The sequence below is a fragment of the Doryrhamphus excisus genome, chromosome 19 (assembly GCF_030265055.1).
Source record: "Doryrhamphus excisus isolate RoL2022-K1 chromosome 19, RoL_Dexc_1.0, whole genome shotgun sequence".
NCBI classification, from domain to species: Eukaryota; Metazoa; Chordata; class Actinopteri; order Syngnathiformes; family Syngnathidae; genus Doryrhamphus; species Doryrhamphus excisus.
In genome coordinates this window covers 7,255,506-7,274,675 of record NC_080484.1, presented here as the reverse complement: position 1 = coordinate 7,274,675, position 19,170 = coordinate 7,255,506, and the positions used below count along the sequence as shown (strand labels likewise).

The 19,170-nt window shown below is 41.2% G+C and overlaps 1 protein-coding gene across 1 annotated transcript in view; it reads left to right on the top strand.

Annotated features, from left to right (window-relative positions):
- The window catches only part of ryr3 (ryanodine receptor 3), a 118,705-nt gene that overhangs the window by 58,345 nt on the left and 41,190 nt on the right, over positions 1-19,170 (top strand). Inside the window, exons 29-49 of the mRNA XM_058057853.1 lie at positions 61-269; positions 1,727-1,890; positions 2,038-2,086; positions 2,169-2,329; positions 4,198-4,360; positions 5,776-5,862; positions 6,836-7,062; positions 7,657-7,869; positions 7,934-8,531; positions 9,847-10,047; positions 12,086-12,188; positions 12,292-12,426; positions 13,088-13,361; positions 13,790-13,904; positions 15,009-15,141; positions 15,284-15,387; positions 16,603-16,738; positions 17,872-18,055; positions 18,410-18,512; positions 18,606-18,726; positions 18,816-18,985. Of these exons, the coding sequence (XP_057913836.1) occupies positions 61-269; positions 1,727-1,890; positions 2,038-2,086; positions 2,169-2,329; positions 4,198-4,360; positions 5,776-5,862; positions 6,836-7,062; positions 7,657-7,869; positions 7,934-8,531; positions 9,847-10,047; positions 12,086-12,188; positions 12,292-12,426; positions 13,088-13,361; positions 13,790-13,904; positions 15,009-15,141; positions 15,284-15,387; positions 16,603-16,738; positions 17,872-18,055; positions 18,410-18,512; positions 18,606-18,726; positions 18,816-18,985 (3,650 nt within the window). The remainder of the gene's footprint in view (positions 1-60; positions 270-1,726; positions 1,891-2,037; positions 2,087-2,168; positions 2,330-4,197; positions 4,361-5,775; positions 5,863-6,835; positions 7,063-7,656; positions 7,870-7,933; positions 8,532-9,846; positions 10,048-12,085; positions 12,189-12,291; positions 12,427-13,087; positions 13,362-13,789; positions 13,905-15,008; positions 15,142-15,283; positions 15,388-16,602; positions 16,739-17,871; positions 18,056-18,409; positions 18,513-18,605; positions 18,727-18,815; positions 18,986-19,170) is intronic.

Here is a 19,170-nt window from a genome sequence, read left to right as displayed (position 1 = left end):
ATACTGTACTTACTTGTGTGTAATACTCACTGGTAAATTAACCCTGCTTCCCCCTCCCAGGTTTTATCCCCGTGTGTAGCCTGGGCATGTCTCAGATTGGACGAATGAACCTCGGGAAAGATGCCAGCACGTTCAAGTACTACACCATGTGTGGTCTTCAGGAAGGCTTCGAGCCCTTTGCTGTCAACATGAAACGAGAGATCACCATGTGGTTCAGCAAACGCCTGCCAACATTTGTGAACGTACCCCAGGATCACAGGAACATTGAGGTAATATTATACAGTATATGCACATATACGTATTTGCTGTCTGATGGCTCTTTAGGGAGTCGACCATTTGCACCTGCCATTCTTCTTTTAGTGTGTATGGCCATTTTTAGTCATTCTTTTGGTAATGGTAATGGGTTTATTTCATTTGAACATGAATCAGATTACAATTGAGTGCATCCCATAATCAGTTTCCAGTTACACATGTCCAAAAGGAGTAGGAAGAAGCAAAGCTTATTAAATCCTACCCCTCCATTTGCTACTTTTAAAATCAGTAACTGTTACATTTGTTCACTTCCTGCTTTCTATAATACTTTTTAAGGTTTTTTTTTGTTTGTTGTTTTTTTTTATTTTGTAATATTTTGTCCCATACTGAAGTACGAGGTGATATGACCATACAATGCCATAATGGGTACCATAGTAAGTGTCAATATAGTGATATATATAGCACATCATGACTGGTTCAAGACTCTTCATCCTTGTATTTAGCAAACATCAACTGCTTGTATTGTTTCTTGAATTGGCTCATCGTTGTGCATTGTTTGAGGTCCTTACTCAATCCATTCCATAGTTTGATTCCACATACTGAAATGCTACGGCTTTTTAACGTAGTCCTAGCATATAAGTGTTTCAAATTTAGTTCTTCCCTGAGATCATATTTCTCCTCTCTTGTAGAGAAGTATTGGATGACATTTTTAGCCTTTGTTTTTAGCCTTATGCATTATTTTAGCTGTTTGAAGATGAACTATATCAGCAGGTTGAAGTATTTGTGATTTTAGAAATAAGGAGTTAGTATGTTCTCTGTAGGCGCCATTATGAATTATCCTCACTGACCTTTTTTGCAGTACATTTAGCGAGTGAAGATTGCTTTTATAGTTAGAGAGCAATAAAGAGTGTGGAGTGATTTCTGACTGAGAACAAATTTTGCTTTGTTCAATACTGAAATATTTCTGGCGACCTTATGTTGTATATTTGTAATATGAGGTTTCCAGCTCATATTTTTATCTATTGTGATCCCCAGAAATGTATTTTCATTCACCCTTTCAATGTCCACATCGTCTATTTGTATTTGCTGGTGTGTGTCCTTTCTGCTGTTACCAAACAGCATTATTTTAGTTTTACTTAAGTTCAAGGACAATCTATTATCATCAAACCATCTTTTTAGTGTGACCATTTCTTCTCTGACCTTTCTAATGATTTTGTCTGTACTCCCCCCAGAACAAAAAGCAGTGGTATCATCCGCAAATAATACTAGATTTAAGTCTTTGGCGATATCATTGATGTACAAGTTGAACAGTATTTGCCCGAGTAACAGTTTTGTCTGATGGACATGAGATTCAACTCTGTTGGCTCACCTATTAGTCAAATGGGTTTTAGGTCTTCCACATCATTCCCATTCAAGCTTGTCTTTTTTAAATCTCTGCATTAAGGTTTGAGTTCCTAATTCCAACTATCCTCAGGTGACAAGGATCGACGGGACAGTAGACAGCCCTCCGTGCCTCAAAGTCACCCACAAGACGTTCGGCACCCAGAACAGCAACACTGACATGATCTACTGTCGACTGAGCATGCCCGTGGAGTTGTACTCGGCAGACATGTTGCTTGAGGAATCATTTCAACTCAGGTCAGACATTTTTTTTTCCCTGTACTGCTACTGCAGTTGAAGCAATCATTTTTCTTGTGACAATGTCAGATAGATAGATGTGATCACTTACTCTTCATTTGTGTCGCTTTGCTCAGTCGTCCCGCGTAATTAATTTGCTCTCTGCAGCCATCCTCCAAAAGAAGATGGAGCTGTGGATTTTGGACGCATCACAGCTGTAAATCAATCCGTATCAGCTGTATAAAAAATACTCATACAAAGACTTCTCTGTTCTAATCTGTACTATGTGTTCTCAACAGTACTACCACTCTGTCAGAGTGTTTGCCGGGCAGGACCCTGCGTCCGTGTGGGTGGGCTGGGTCTCGCCGGACTACCATTACTATTGCAAGAACTTCAGCCTCAACAAAACCAGAACAGTCACCGTCACCCTTGGAGATGAGAGGGGGCGTGTCCATGAGAGGTAAGTATTGGGATTTAAACATATAGTTTTAATGTATACACTAAGGTGGAGGTGTCCAAAGTGCGGCCCAGAAGCCATTTGCGGCTCAGCTGTTTCTTTATTGGCCTTTGACACATTCTAAAAATATAATTTAACAAAACAAAAACTAAAAATATGCTGTATTTTTACCAGAATATTGTCATAATATTATGAGAAAAAATAGTCATTTTAGTAGTATCAAGTTGAAATATTAAAAGGGGCATTATTTTTGTTAGTAATAATGTGAGGGGAAAAAATGTTGTTTTTGGAAAATTAGGTTGCAGAAAAAATTGGGGTTTATGAGAATATAAACAGTGGGATTAATGTCATAATTATGAGAACAAAATTACATAAAATTATACCAAAAATACAAATACATGCAAAAAAACAAAAAGCTGTAATATCACAAGAATAAAGTCAAAATATTAAGAGAAAAAAGCTGCCTTCTAACAAGAAAAATAGTCAATAGAGTTGTCATTTTTGGAAAATTACATTGGGGCAAAAGGTGTAATATTATGGGAATAAAATCATGATATAAGAAATAGAAAAACTATGAAGATTGTTTCAGAAGAAATTAAAAATATTTTGGAAAAAAATAACAATGGGTGAAAACATACGTACTCAGAATACACTTTTTTTTTACCTATATTACAAACTTGAGATGCAGTTTTTTTAGAATGTCCTACCATATCTGTTTCCCTTGGTAGAAAAAGTTGTAGTATCGTGTAGTATAGTATAGTGCAGAGGTCGGGAACCTTTTTGGCTAAGAGAGCCATGAAGGCCAGATATTTTAAAATGTGTATCTGTGAGAGCCATATACATTTTTTTAAACATTGAATGCAATAAAATGTGTGCATTTTTATGTAAGACCAACAGTTTTAGATATAATGGGCTCTAATTACGTAGACCAGGCACACTACCCCACGCCAAGGGGGTGTGGCCAGCACACTTTTGTGAGCAGCGCCGTGTCCAATAATAAATCAAATACTTTCTGCCATTAATGCAACTTCTGCTGCTGCATGGTTTTGCACCGTACTCAGTATATTTCATTCTTTTGGCCATCTTTGCCAGAAGGCTTGGTTCTGCAGCTTTAGCTAGGTGACTATTTGACTAAAGGAGGAAAGTTTACATTTACATCTTAATGACCGAGGTACACTACCGCATTACCTAGTAATAATCGAGTTTTGGTGTTTGAGACCTGGAAAATATCATCAGGAAAGATAGATATGGTCGGCCGTATTGCAGTAGAAAATAGATGGACGGATTAAAATGCATAAGAAAGTTGTTGATTTTTAATATTTTTAACAGTCATTTCTGTGATGTTTACTTTAAAATGTTAGAAAACATACATTTTTATTGTGGTAAATGCTTGAGAGCCAGATACAGTCATCAAAAGAGCCCTACCTGGCTCCCGAGCCATAGGTTCCCTACCTCTGGTATAGTGTATCGTGCTGTTCATCAATGGGAATGTGATAGTATTGCAAGAATTAGGAAAGTGTTTGGGTAATTCTATTCCCATTGCCATAACGATACTTATCTATTATAGACCTAATCGTTCTTTATCATGACTACTAAAGCAATTGCTGGATGTGTAATTGGACCCTGACATAACAGCTTGGAAATCATTTGGATGGTTCATAATAGTTATGTCATTGCCATGGCAACCCTAGATAACCTACTCACTCCAGCGGTCTCTAATACTGTTTCCTAATCATTGCAATATTATGGTCCATTGGATCCAGAATATTCTAGATGTGAATTAAAAAGAGTTTTATAATCCAAGATCATACGCTTTTACTGAGCGATTCTCGGCACTCTGACTTCTTTCTCTGCCTTATTATTGACCTCAGTGTCCAGAGAAGTAACTGCTATATGGTGTGCGGAGCGGACGCGGTCAGCCCGTCTTCATCCAGCCGCCCTACATCTGACGTGGAGATCGGCTGCCTGATTGACTTGGCCACCGGCCTTGTCAGCTTTACCGCCAACGGCAAGGAGATGTCCACCACGTATCAGGTAAACGAGACTGGAGCACATCAGCGGAAGTTGTAAATATTCATGTTACTTATTTGTACAGGCCATGGTGAGTTTTATTGAGTGGTGTGCTCACGGAATATGTTTGCAACTTTGGATAATGTTGCTCTTTAATACAGTGGAAATGTTACTTGCGGAAAGTAGGAATTTCCTGTGACACATGATGTGATAGTGGCGGCACGGCGGTCGAGTGGTTAGCGCGCAGACCTCACAGCTAGGAGACCAGGGTTCAATTCCACCCTCGGCCATCTCTGTGTGTAGTTTGCATGTTACCGGGTACTCCGGTTTCCTCCCACATTCCAAAAACATGCTAGGTTAATTGGCCACTCCAAATTGTCCATAGGTATGAATGTGAGTGTGAATGGTTGTTTGTCTATATGTGCCAGGGTGTACCCTGCCTCTCGCCCCAAGACAGCTGGGATAGGCTCCAGCACCCCCCGCGACCCTCGTGAGGAAAAGCGGTAGAAAATGAATGAATGAATGAATGAATGAACATGATGTGATACATGTTATAAACGCCAATTCCATAACTTTACAGAGCGAAAGATGACTTTCGTGTATCGTTTCACCTTGTGAGCTGGTTGTCTCGTGACATCCCTACTGTGCTGCATTATTTATAAAATACTGTACGTCTGTACAAAAATGGCACTGCTATTTCTTCAAAATGCTTGAGTGATGCGCTCTAAAATCTTAATAATAATAATAATAATAATAATAATAATAATACATTTTATTTAAAAGCGCCTTTCAGGACACCCAAGGTCGCTGTACAGAAGATAAAAAACGCCAATATAAAATACAAGATAAAAGACAACATACAATAAATAAGAATATACAATAAATAGGGGGAGTGGGGACCATGTGAAGCAGTTTTAAAGAGAATAGGCAAGTTTGAACAGATGAGTTTTGAGTTTGGATTTGAAGATGGGAAGGGTGGCAGAGTTCAATGAGTTCTTGATGGTCCTTAGACCTATTTGTATTTAACAAACACATTCACACACTTTGTCTTAGCTTAAAATAAACACATTTGAACTGCAATAAATTACTCCTGCAGAACCTTTCTGCAGCTGAATCCCAATGAACAGATCTGCTCAATAGGTCTCTCCTAACCTCAATCAGCTTTTTTAACCTGCCTAGATATTGTCCTGATGCATTGGGAGTGTTATCTTGTCGCCAGTATCTCACCAAAGTGAATACGGCTTCCTCATCTGGGGCTGCATGAGTGCTGCAGTTCATTCAGGGAAACGTTCCATCATACGTATACTGTGGCATTCTTAAGCCCTTTTGTTCAGAAAATGGATGTTTTTCCCACGGGTTGGAGGTGTGCTGTTACGTACCAGGCCACGAGAGTTGAATGGCTGATCTGCAATTGAAAGGCATTTTTTGCTTCTTTCCAGGTGGAGCCAAATACCAAGCTGTTCCCTGCTGTGTTTGTACGGCCCACCAGTGCAAACCTCTTTCAGTTTGAATTTGTGAAGATAAAGGTTTGTATCTCACATGCAATACTTTCGGTACCATCAGCCACATGTACATAAGGAGTTTTTCCTCTTTTCGAATGGAATCTTTCTGAATGACCTTTGACTTCCCCAAGTTTTTCTTTCACTTGTCGGAATAACTCCATATTGGCAGTTTTTTGTTCGTCCAGTCTTGAAATTAGTTTGGATCAAAAACACACCCGGGCTAAATTTCAACTCAATCTTGCTAAAATTTTATAATTAAACTTGGGACATGTTTTATATAGATATATATTTTCTTTTTTAATTAAAGTGGACTTGTGAATAAAGTATAGAAGTCTTTAGATGGCAGTAATGCATACGAAAGCTGCTTGCCAACCGCCAATAAACAACAGAAGAAGAAAAACAATCGGATTGGGGAAAGGAATATTCCACCCCTGTGAATCCGATTATATATTCATTCGGATTGGCACTTTTCTTTCGGAATGAGGTGTATACAAATGTTCAATTCTTTCCGTTTGAGGTAATAAACCGAATACAATTGGAATATTTGGGTCCATGGATACGTGGCTATTGTGAAACCTCTTTGATCGAAAACATTCCGTTCCGGCATTCCGTGTGTCAGGCCCACCTCCAATTTGTTTGGTTGGTGCCATAGAAAATCATGTAAATTGATTCATCTGTTCCAGAGTAAACTGTCACCGTCATACCATTTATTTAACATTTGAACAGGTTGATAGGTCTGTAAAATAAAGTTAACCACTGATATCACCATGCTTTTTAATATTCTTAACTTTCATGCAAGTGATGATGTGATCATGGCAAATGTGTATGTGAGTGCATGTGCTTTATGCTTGTTCGTCTTTTATGTTGTACTGAGCAGCCCGAACAGAGGACACCAAAGAAAAAGCAAGATGATATATATTGATATCTCACATGAAAAAGTGATTATTGAAGTGAAATATTCCAACAACAAAACACAACCTTCTTTCTCTGCTCCCAGGACGCCATGCCGCTCTCCTCTGCTATATTTAAGAGTGAGCACAGGAACCCGGTGCCTCAATGCCCGCCACGGCTGGACGTGCAAACCATCGTGTCAGTGCTGTGGAGCCGAGTGCCCAACACTTTCCTCAGTGTGGAGACGGCGCGGGTCAGCGAGAGACACGGCTGGGTGGTGCAATGCCTGGAGCCACTGCAGATGATGGCTGTTCATATACCTGAGGAAAACAGGTGTGGAGAACACCACAGTAGTATGCTATTGTATGACATGGCCATGGGCTGCACGGTGGACGAGTGGTTGTCGTGCAGGCTACACAACTAGGAGACCTGAGTTTGATTCCACCCACGGGCATCTCTGTGTGGAGTTTGCATGTTCTCCCCGTTTTTTGGCCACTCCTAACTGTCCATAGGTATGAATGTGAGTGTGAATGGTTGTTTGTCTATATGTGCCCTGTGATTGGCTGGCCACCAGTCCAGGGTGTAGTCCGCCTCTCGCCCGAAGACAGCTGGGATAGGCTCCAGCACCCCCCGCGACCCTCATGAGGAAAAAGCGGTAAAAAATGAATGAATGAAAAAATGAATGAAATGAGTTGAAAAATAAATAGCTTTTGGGTCCTGACTCGCCAGTTAAGAACGGATGAAGAGTGTTAAGAAGAAATGGCATCCAAACAAGATAACCTGTTTCGATACCGCTCATTACATGGGAAGGCTTGAGCAATATTATCCCAGTTGACATCTTGGATCGATCACCAGTCAATCAGTGAATTGTATATAATCATATTTGTGCACCTGATTTCTTTTCTCCTCACATTCTGCTTCTTTCAGGTGTTTGGACATCCTGGAGTTGTCGGAGCACGAAGATTTAAGGAAGTTCCACTACCACACTCTCAAGCTATACTGTGCCCTCTGTGCCCTTGGCAACACTCGCGTGGCCCACGCCCTCTGCAGCCACTTGGACCAATCGCAGCTCCTGTACACCATCGACAATCAGTACCTCTCTGGCATGCTACGGGAAGGCTTCTACAACGTCCTTATCAGGTTTGTTAGTTGACGAGCTGATTGTGGAGCACTGCCAGGCACTGATTGGGATTCCCGCTTTCAGCATTCATCTGGAAACGGCAAAGGAGGCTCGCCTAATGATGAACAATGAGTTCATCATTCCCGTGACAGACGAGACGCGCTCCATCAGGCTCTTTCCTGATGAGTCCAAGAAGCACTCCCTACCTGGCGTAGGGCTGAGCACATCCCTGAAACCTCGGGTTAACTTCTCTCCCGCCTGTATCATCGGCACTAAGCGTCAGCAGTATCTTCACAGCCCCCAGATACCCCTGGGCATTCTAAAGGAGAAGGCCATCAGCATGCTTGCTGAGGCCGTGCAGGGCGGCGGCATCCATATAAGAGACCCAGTGGGAGGGAGCGTGGAGTACCAGTTTGTCCCCATCCTCAAGCTGATCGGAACACTCTTAATCATGGGGGTGCTAAACGGCGAGGAGGTGAGACTGATTCTTCTCCTCATTGATCCCAACGTTTTCGGGGAGGCTGAGGAGGCGCAGGGGGCTGAGGTGGCCATCGCTGGAGATGAAGATTTGAGCAAGAATGAGGAGAAGGTTGTGGAGGCAGGAGAAGAAGAGACGAAGGAGAGCAAGCCGGTGGTCAGGGGTCTTCTGGAGAAGTCATTGCCCGAGTCTGTCAAGCGGCAGGTGAGGCAATATAACCCACATTAGTCAATAGATCAGTGGTCTCAAACACGCGGCCTGCGGGCGAAATGTGGCCTTTAACCTAATAGGGCTTTAACTTAACTTTAACTTAATAGGGCTTAATATTTTATAGTCATGACGTCATCGACGTCACAATATATTATATTTTTTGTTATATATATATATATATATATATATATATATATATATATATATATATATATATATGTTATAATATTTTTATTATAATATAAAAAAAATTATATTTATATATATAATTATAATTAATATTTTTTGTTTTGTGCAAACTTAAAACTTTTGAAAATGTCACTAAAATATTGTGTAATGTCCAAACGTCGAGTTCTGAGAGCTTATCAGGGTTTAGAGCAGGGGTCTCAAACACACGGCCCGCGGGCCAAATGTGGCCCGCTGGACACTAGTTTGAGGCCCCCGCCTTGATATGAAAGTTTAATGTTAGTGCGGCCCGCGCAAGTTTGATATGGATGCTGTATGGTATCATGTACCCAGAAAAAATGATTATGTTTGATTAATGTTCATGTTAAAGGTTAAATAACTGTTAATAGTTATCCTCCCTATCCGTGTGGAAGTGGTAAGTTTTTGGCTATTTAAGTTTAAAGGAAATAACTTGAAGGCTACCTTTTAGGTCGCTAGCTCTCTAGTTTGCGAGTTAGCATGTGTTTCAAGACCCTGCAGTTGCGCAATATGTTGTAAACAAAAAGAGTATAAATGTGACTATAGTCGTGTTTTGTCATGTCTACAGGGCTCTAATAATGCTTTGTTAATTATAATGTGAAAAAATAATTTGTCTACCCACCAACTATATGTGGTTTCTTAAGTTTTTCTTATTTGCCGTTTTATTATTATTATTATATTTATTTATTTATTACTGATTGATTGATTTTCTTTATTCTTGATTTGTTTAATTATGTTTCATCTTATTTTGTGTAGTAAAATAAAAAGTAAGATATTTGAGAACAGTGGAATGTTTTATCAGAGCTTTTATTGTAGAAAATCTGAACCAAAGCAAAGTTTATTCATTTTTCTGTTTTTAATAAATGCGTTTTTTTGTTGGCTGATGTTCCCCAGTCTCACCCAGACCCTAGCTCCAGTGGCCCCCAAGTAAATTGAGTTTGAGACCCCTGCTATAGATAGTTTCAAAGACTGTTTGTATTCCATCAAGACGCTGTCCATAGTGATCTAAAAGATCTTGTCCATGATTCTCAAACTGTGCTACAGGTATCACTGGTAGCAGATATTAGCTGTTCTAGTGCTTAAATACCTTTCTCTTCTTTTCCAGATGTGCAAGCTGCTGCATTACTTCTGCGACTGCGAGCTGAAGCACCGCATCGAGACCATCGTGTCCTTTTCGGACAACTTTGTCTCCAAGCTGCAATACAACCAGAAGTTCCGCTACAACGAGCTCATGCAGGCGCTCAACATGTCCGCCGCTGTCACAGCCAAGAAGACCAAAGAGTTCCGCTCACCGCCTCAGGAGCAGGTACAACACAAGAGTTGAAGCAGCTCATTTACAGCAACATAAATGGGAGATAGCAGACACATTTAAATGCACCAGACTTCCTGAACTTCATTTGTATTCCTGGAGAATATATTGGACTCCAGTGAGTGAGTCAGTTGAGTGAAAGCGTTAGAAAACTGCTATTTGTCCCCCAAAGGTTAGAAATTCACATTGCAGACCAGAATGACTAATTAAAGGAACACATGGGAAGTGTTCAGATGGATTGTATCCGTTGGTCATGTGCTCGCCTGTCTGGTGTGATGTTTATAGGTCATCACATGGTGACCTTTGGTCTCGGACTGATACTGACACTTGGGGGCATGATACTGGGCCTGATACCAGACAAACCGTGTGATGATCTTATCACATACTACAGTATTAATTGTCCCTGTACCCTAGAAAGCGCCCATGAATGATACGGGAAAAGGCCGAAATGATACTGTGTCAAAGCCCAGGGCAGTGATACTGATAAAATATAGAGTTTAACCATGTCCAGTATCAACACAGTATCATTTCGGCCTTTTCCCGTATCATTCATGGGCGGTTTCTAGGGTACAGGGACAATTAATACTGTAGTATTTGATAAAATAAAATACGTTTTTTTCCACGTGTTCTCTATAACCTCAGAAGTCGAAAAATTTGACTTTGTTCCTCTATTCGTTCATACAGAAAAGCGACAAAAGACAACTTTAGTGCAGCTACAGAACTGTGTATGTGCGCCCCCTATAGTTTGTGCTCAAAATGCGTGGCCGGTCATTCCACCATGTGGAAGATCGATATCGTAAACGTTGTATAATCATTAGACACATGACTAGTGACTTATGGGTCCCATTTTGCTTGATGTCTTTCAATGAACCTTGGTCTGATTTTTCAGACGTGATTCAACCAAACACCCTAAAGTTCCAGTGGGTGTTTTGTAGAGCGCATCGAGCTGTGTGAGAAATTTCAAGTCTAACATATGGAGGTCAAACTTTGGGATTTAATAACAGCGCCACCATGTTGTGTGTTTATCACCAAAATAATGATCCGTATTTAGCAGAATGTTACCCTACTCTGTGCTGCCATTCAGAATTAGAGGGTAGTTTAACAAACTTTATTGTCTCACATGACTTTAATTGTTTATTTGCAAGATTTGGTTTTGCCTTTTTCGATCCCAATATTGAGCGAATGTGAGAGCTAATTGCAGGATTACAGCCGTTGCCCCACATTTATCGAGCCAAACGGTTGTTAAAGGCAACATTAAGGGAACTGCAGAAGCCAATGCAGTTAAATAAGTAGCTCATAAATAGTGAATAGCCCTGAAGTGCAAATATTCTTCTGTGTAATGGCGGCTTATGTATAAAATAGCCTTCCGTGTCAATGTACAATTGTACAAGCCTTGACAAGATTTAAACATTATTAAAAATACATGCAGTTTGAGAGTGACAATCACCTTGCTAATTTTCTATCAAACTGGCTTCTACTGTGACCTGAATGACATTCATTCATTCGTTCATTTTCTACCGCTTTTTCCTCACGAGGGTTGTGTGGGTGCTCGGGCCTATCCCAGTTGTCTTTGGGCAAGAGGCGGGGTACACCCTGGACTGGTGGCCAGCCAATCACAGGGCACATATAGACAAACAACCATTCACACTCACATTCATACCTATTGACAATTTGGAGTGGCCAATTAACCTAGCATGTTTTTGGAATGTGGGAGGAAACCGGAGTACCCGGAGAAAACCCACACATGCACGGGGAGAACATGCAAACTCCACACAGAGATGGCGGAGGTTGATACCGAGGGTGGAATTGAACCCTGGTCTCCTAGCTGTGAGGTCTGCGCGCTAACCACTTGACCACCGTGCAGCCCCATTCCAAAAACATGCTAGGTTAATTGGCGACTCCAAATTGTCCATAGGTATGAATGTGAGTGTGAATGGTTGTTTGTCTATATGTGCCCTGTGATTGGCCCTCGTGAGGATAAGCGGTAGAAAATGAATGAATGAATAACACAACTCCTTTTCTCGCTTTCCTGCAGATCAACATCCTGTTGAACTTCACTGCAGGTGATGACTGCCCCTGCCCTGAGGAGCTCCAGGAAGAACTTAATGTCTTCCATGAAGAACTCCAACTGCACTGTGGTGAGTCCATCGACACAGACGGCTCTGGCGTCCACTTTACCTTAACTTAACGTTTATGCTCCACATAGGGTACATGTATGTAAATATAGTCTCTCCTTTGCAGGAATCCCCGTGGAGGAGGATGAGGAAGAGCAGGACACTTCCATTAAAGGTCGTCTCCTGGCCTTGCTGTATAAGATCAAGGGTCCACCCCAAAAGACAGAGGAGGAACCCACAGAGAAAGAACAGGCTGCCCCCAGTGAGTCAGTCAAATTGTGTGCTCAAATGGCAGTCAGATAGGGAGCTGTGAATTAGAATAATGATGGATGAACTCAAGGAAAGAAAGACGCTGCTACTTTGACAGCTTCAGCTCGAGTCCCTTTTGCCAAGAGCAATTTGAATGTTCTGCTTGGTATAAAAGAAGACTAATGGACATCCTTTGTAAGACACTCGCTTATACATTTTTAATGCCAGACTCCCATCTGCACTGAATGATTGAACAGTGTCAAAAGTGGAACAGAGGTGTCATTTGGAATGTCTCAATGACATATTGGACTTACATACTTTAAAAAACATCATTTTCAGCTTATATTGAAGTGCTTGTGTTAATCAAGTTTCTTGTCTATTAATGCCACGTCAATCAAAGCACAGAATGAATCACTGCAAATTCATTCATTCATGTAATTTACTCATCTTTGTCTCTTGTGAACTGAATGTCTTGGATTTGGAAAATGTGGTTCCTTACCAGGACCGTCTATATTTTAAAAAGATGCAAAAAAAAGATGTATTGCAATGACATTGCTTGGAACAGAAGTCAAAGAAAAGCCATTTCCTTGACCTTTGGGGTAAAAATCAACTCGCAAAGCGCAATAAAAGTCAAATATTCAGTACATGATGTTCTTCTTCTTTTATCTCCTCAGCTAACCTGAAGGAACTCATCTCCCAGACTATAAGCAGCTGGGCACAGGAAGCCCACATCCAGGATCCCGAACTGGTCCGAGTGATGTTCAGCCTGCTCAGGAGGCAGTATGACGGCATTGGGGAACTGCTCCGAGCAATGAAGAAGTCTTACACCATCAGTGCTGCATCCGTGCAGGATGCTATAAACCTGCTGGCCTCACTGGGTCAGATCAGGTCTCTGCTGTCAGTGCGTATGGGCAAGGAAGAGGAGAAGCTCATGATCGACGGACTCGGGTAGGATTCCTAAAAAACTGCTCTCTTTTTTTTTTATACAGAGCAAGCATGTGTACTTTGTTGTAATCTTCGTTTGTGTAGCAAGTACTTAAAAGCAGCAGAGCCCCCTGTCATGTAGATAGTACTTGACTCTTTTTTTTTTTGTAGGGAGAGCTCCTGTTACACAGCATTTTTAAAGCAGGTCCTTAAAAGACAGCAGAGTCAGCCTGTTATATAGAACATCTTTGTTTTTCTAGTAGGTCTAGTAGTGGTGCTGCCATATAGATGATCTTTAACTGGTATTCTGAAGTACTACAGGGCCTTAAAAAAACAGTAGAACATATATTTGGTATATAACATAATGCTTTGAGAAACAGTATATAGTACATGAGAAGTACATTATAGTACATTATAAACTGACCTTCACAAATAATGTGTTTTGTCTTTAGGGACATTATGAACAATAAGGTTTTCTACCAACATCCAAACCTCATGAGAGTGTTGGGCATGCATGAGACGGTAATGCAGGTCATGGTCAACGTGCTCGGTGGAGACAAGTCACAGGTTGGTTTGCATTCAACTAGAATAAATGTGATAGTTTAACCCAGGGGTCTCAAACTCGCGGCCCGTGAGCCGCATTGGGCCAAATAAAAATGGAGATATTTGAGAACAGTGGAATGTTTTATCAGAGCTTTTATTGTAGAAAATCGGAACCAAAGATGAAATGCGTCCATCCAAAGATGAAAAAGAAAAAATGCGTTTTTTTTTTTGTTTTTTTTACACAATAACGTGTTATTATTGTGGGGTTACACAATAATGCATCTCAGGCAGGGTGATGTTGGTTCAATGTGGGACCCACTGGCTTTTCTGACTGGTCACGTATGTTGGGTAAAAAAAACCTGCTGTAACTTGGAATAACCAGCCACAACATTAGGAACACCATTTCATGATATCCAATATTTGTGTCAAACTCCGACACGCCGCCCTCATAAATGATCATTTAAGACAGGGGTCTCAAACACGTGGCCCGCGGGCCAAATGTGGCCTGCAGGACACTAGTTTGAGGCCCCCGCCTTGATATGAAAGTCTAATGTTAGTGCGTCCCACGCAAGTTTGATATGGATGCTGTATGGTATCATGTACCCAGAAAAAATGATTACGTTTGATTAATGTTCATGTTAAAGGTTAAATAACTGTTAATATTATCCTCCCTATCCATGTGGACAAAGTAGTTTTTGGTTTTTTAAGTTTAAAGGAAATAACTTGGAGGCTACCGTTTAGGTCGCTAGCTCTCTAGTTAGCGAGTTAGCATGTGTCTCAAGACCCTGCAGATGCGGCCCGGCTTCACCCAGAACCTAGCTCTTTTGGCCCCCAGGTAAATTGAGTTTGAGACCCCTGGTTTAACCATTTCTTAAAATATTTATACTCTTAGTCTATACTCTGGTTTTCTTCCACATCCCCAAATCATGCATGTTAGGTCCATTGGAGATCCCAAATTGTTCATTAGTGTGAATGTGAGTGTTTATGTATGTCATGTGATTGACCAGTACTCTTTACTCAGCTAGTATAGGCTCTAGTCCAGTTCCAACATCTGTATTTTGGTCCCGATTGAAACCTCTGTTCCCTTAACGTTGGAACCAAGACTATATTTTTGCCGTTTATCCACAGGAAATTGCCTTCCCCAAGATGGTTGCCAGCTGTTGTCGCTTTTTGTGCTATTTCTGTCGCATCAGTCGCCAGAACCAGAAAGCCATGTTTGACCACCTGAGCTACCTGCTAGAGAATAGCAGTGTTGGTCTGGGTATGTATTGATTCATGGATCAAGCCGAATGAATACAAGTTTTTAAATGGAATGGTTAACTAATAAGTCGGTTTTTAAACCCGTTTTAATCAGGTTTTGCTATGCATAAGAAAGGAATGAAAGGATGTTTTGTGTGTTGTAGCTTCTGAAGCAATGCGGGGCTCCACTCCGCTGGATGTTGCCGCATCATCTGTGATGGACAACAACGGCCTCGCTCTGGCCTTGGAGGAGCCAGATCTAGAAAAGGTTGGTTTCTGTGGTACTAAGAACTCAATAACTGAACAGTAAATAAAAACAAATACACTGTTACCGGGACATAATTCACCCCGGAACGATCGATAGGGGAGGGGATGCCAAGGGACGGGGGGTTTTCCGCTTCCTGTTGTGGTTGAGAGATGGGGCTTTCATGTCTCACGTAGCAAAGGGTGCAAGTTAATTTTTGCAAGAAAAATTAATTTTTCTCCCAAATTCGACACTCCGCCTCCAGTTATTAGGCCAATACAAAAATGTGCCATTGCAAGTAGTCAGTTTTGTTGCACTTTTCAGTTTTGTTCTAGTCTGTGAGGTATTTTTATGTACACTTACAGTATATGTGTTACGGGTCCCAGGATATGGCACCACAGTAATAAAATACAGTAATCTGTAAGGACAGATATGGATGGACAGCAGTGAGGACACGGAGCAGCAACATCTTCGTCCAGATTGCGTTAAAACTTATTAAAACTTGATTCATTTCAAGAATTACAATATACAGTACAATATGTATACAATATACAATAATTGGTCACGAGTGTGTGTGCAGGAGCTCAATAACTACCTTCAATGAACCTGCCTGTGAGACAAGGCTGAGGGCCATCTAAACCCAAAATCGCCGCCACACGGTAATAACTGTCGTCTAAACTGCGTCTGGCCGGACGCTACTAATATGCTTGCTCTATTTTTAAAAAAAAAGGCTTAACAATATCATATGAGCTATAAAATATGCTTGGATTACTTCCCTTCAACGAATTATGAATTTACAGAGATTGAATTTGTTACTGCCCCCACTGTGTAATATTATTAGTTTTACATTTTTTCACCGTATAAAGTCATAAAAAAATAGATGTGTATATTTGCTTTTTTTTTGGTGTATGACACATGAGAACGACAATGACAAAAGAGAAATTATCTTTGGCATAAAACAAATATGCAATTTCTGCGTAATGTTGATGTTCTGCTGTCATTAGAATGAAGTGTAGCAGTTGGCCAATCACCAAGGAGATGAATCGTTAGTAAGCAAACCGAGGCCTTGTACCACCCATGCTTTCCCAGGGAACAATGAAGTATGACTTTGTACTGCAAGATAAAGCTTACTCAGCAAATCCATCAAACCAACAGTCAGCGAACGTCACAAAGACGGAGTACACCATTAAAGTAGCATAGAGTGAAACTGTGTATCTGTGTGTGTGTGTGTGTGTGTAGGTGGTGACATACCTGGCAGGATGCGGTCTTCAGAGTTGTGCCATGCTGGTGGCTAAAGGCTACCCAGACCTGGGCTGGAACCCCATAGAAGGAGAGCGCTACCTGTCCTTCTTGAGGTTTGCAGTCTTCTGCAACGGTGAGCAGATGCCAATGTTAATGTATACAGGAATACTGCTGGTGTCACATGCTACGTATATACATACCCACGCAAGACGTGATGCACGTTTCTGATGTACTCTCGCAGTACGACTATGTTCATGGTGAGGTTTTCTTTGGCTCAAAGTTCTCTTTTGAATTTTGTGGTCAAACCACAAAATTCTGCAAATGGAAACATTTCCACCGAAACCTCTAAGGCATCGGTCTCAAACAAGCGGCCCGCGAGCCAAATGTGGCCCGCAGGACACTAGTTTGAGGCCCCCGCCTTGATATGAAAGTTTAATGTTAGTGCGGCCCGCGCAAGTTTGATATGGATGCTGTATGGTATCATGTACCCAGAAAAAATGATTACGTTTGATTAATGTTCATGTTAAAGGTTAAATAACTGTTAATAGTTATCCTCCCTATCCGTGTGGAAGTGGTACGTTTTTGGCTATTTAAGTTTAAAGGAAATAACTTGAAGGCTACCGTTTAGGTCGCTAGCTCTCTAGTTTGCGAGTTAGCATGTGTCTCAATACCTTGCAGTTGCGCAATATGTTGTAAATAAAAAAAGTATAAATGTGACTATAGTTGTGTTTTGTCATGTCTACAGGGCTCTAATAATGCTTTGTTCATTTTAATCTGAAAAAAATAATAACTATTATTCTTATTTATTATTACAATAATTATTAATTATTACATTTATTTATTTCTGATTGATTGATTTTCTTTATTCTTGATTTGTTTATTTATTTTTCATCTTATTTTGTGTAGAAAAATAAAAAGTAAGATATTTGAGAACAGTGGAATGTTTTATCAGAGCTTTTCTTGTAGAAAATTGGAACCAAAGCAAAGTTTTTTTAAAAATTTTGTTTTTAATAAATGCGTTTTTGTTTTTTTTGGAAAACCTGATGTGGCCCAGTCTCACTGAGACCCCTAAGTAAATTGAGTTTGAGACCCCTGCTCTAAGGTCAAACATAAACCGTTCCAGGATGCCGATTGACCTCTGATTTGTTGGCATATTGTACTGAGCAGCCAGGACACAGATATCTACTTTTTGATGTTCTAATAAGTGCCATTTTCAGTTCTGTGGTTATCATCACACTTTTCCTTAATGCTATCTTTGCATACCAGGTGAGAGTGTGGAGGAGAATGCCAATGTGGTGGTGAAGCTGCTCATCCGACGTCCAGAGTGTTTCGGTCCCGCACTGAGGGGAGAGGGGGGCCAGGGTCTGCTAGCGGCCATGAAGGAGGCCATCAAGATTTCCGAGGATCCTGCTCTGGACCTGCCCAAACCCTCCACCGCCATCACAACTGGGTTGGAATCAGTTTCATAACTTCTTTTGAAGCAACATCAGGCTTATTACACTCTTGCGTGATACAGTCACAGAACATGAATGTGAGTGTGAATGGTTGTTTGTCTATATGTGCCCTGTGATTGGCTGGCGACCAGTCCAGGGTGTACCCCGCCTCTCGCCCGAAGACAGCTGCGATAGGCTCCAGCACCCCCCGCGACCCTTGTGAGGAAAAAGCGGTAGAAAATGAATGAATGAATGAATATGGTACAGGGAAAATGGACTAGTTTGTTGTGTGCAATACTGTATGAAAATCTGTATGTTATCTGTTTCCATGGTTTCCAATTACTAATGATTATTATGTGTGTGTACTTCAGATCTGGTGAAGAAGAGGAGGAAGTAATTCACATGGGCAACGCCATCATGTCCTTCTACTCTGCCCTCATTGACCTCCTGGGTCGATGTGCACCTGAGATGCATGTGAGGCTTTTTGATTATAGAAGGCTCATAAAAAACAACCGTATAGTCACATGTAATAGATTTTGTATTTGAACGCTTTTGTGTCTTTGGTAGCTCATCAATGCTGGTAAAGGTGAGGCGCTTCGTATACGAGCAATTCTACGCTCTCTGGTTCCCACAACAGACCTGGTTGGTGTCATCAGCATCCCACTCAAAAAACCTGTGCTTAATAAAGGTGTGTTAGGCGAAAATGACACTAAATATGTGAAGCCAACATGTGTACAGTGTTATGAAATGAACCGTTAATATGCGCTTCATTTATAGATGGCACAGTGACGGAGCCTGACATGTCAGCCTGTTTTTGTCCGGACCACAAGGCCCCCATGGTGCTCTTCCTGGACAGAGTGTACGGCATCGAGGACCAGAGCTTCCTCCTCCAGCTGTTAGAAGTTGGCTTCCTGCCCGACCTCCAAGCTGCTGCATCCTTAGACACGGTGAGTAAGGAGAAAAGAGTGCATGGGTGATCTGTACCAAATATTACATTTTTACAATATTATAATAGGCGGTCTAGTGGTTAGCGCGCGGACCTCACAGCTAGGAGACCAGGGTTCAATTCCACCCTCGGGCATCTCTGTGTGGAGTTTTGCATGTTCATGCGTGGGTTTTCTCCGGGTACTCC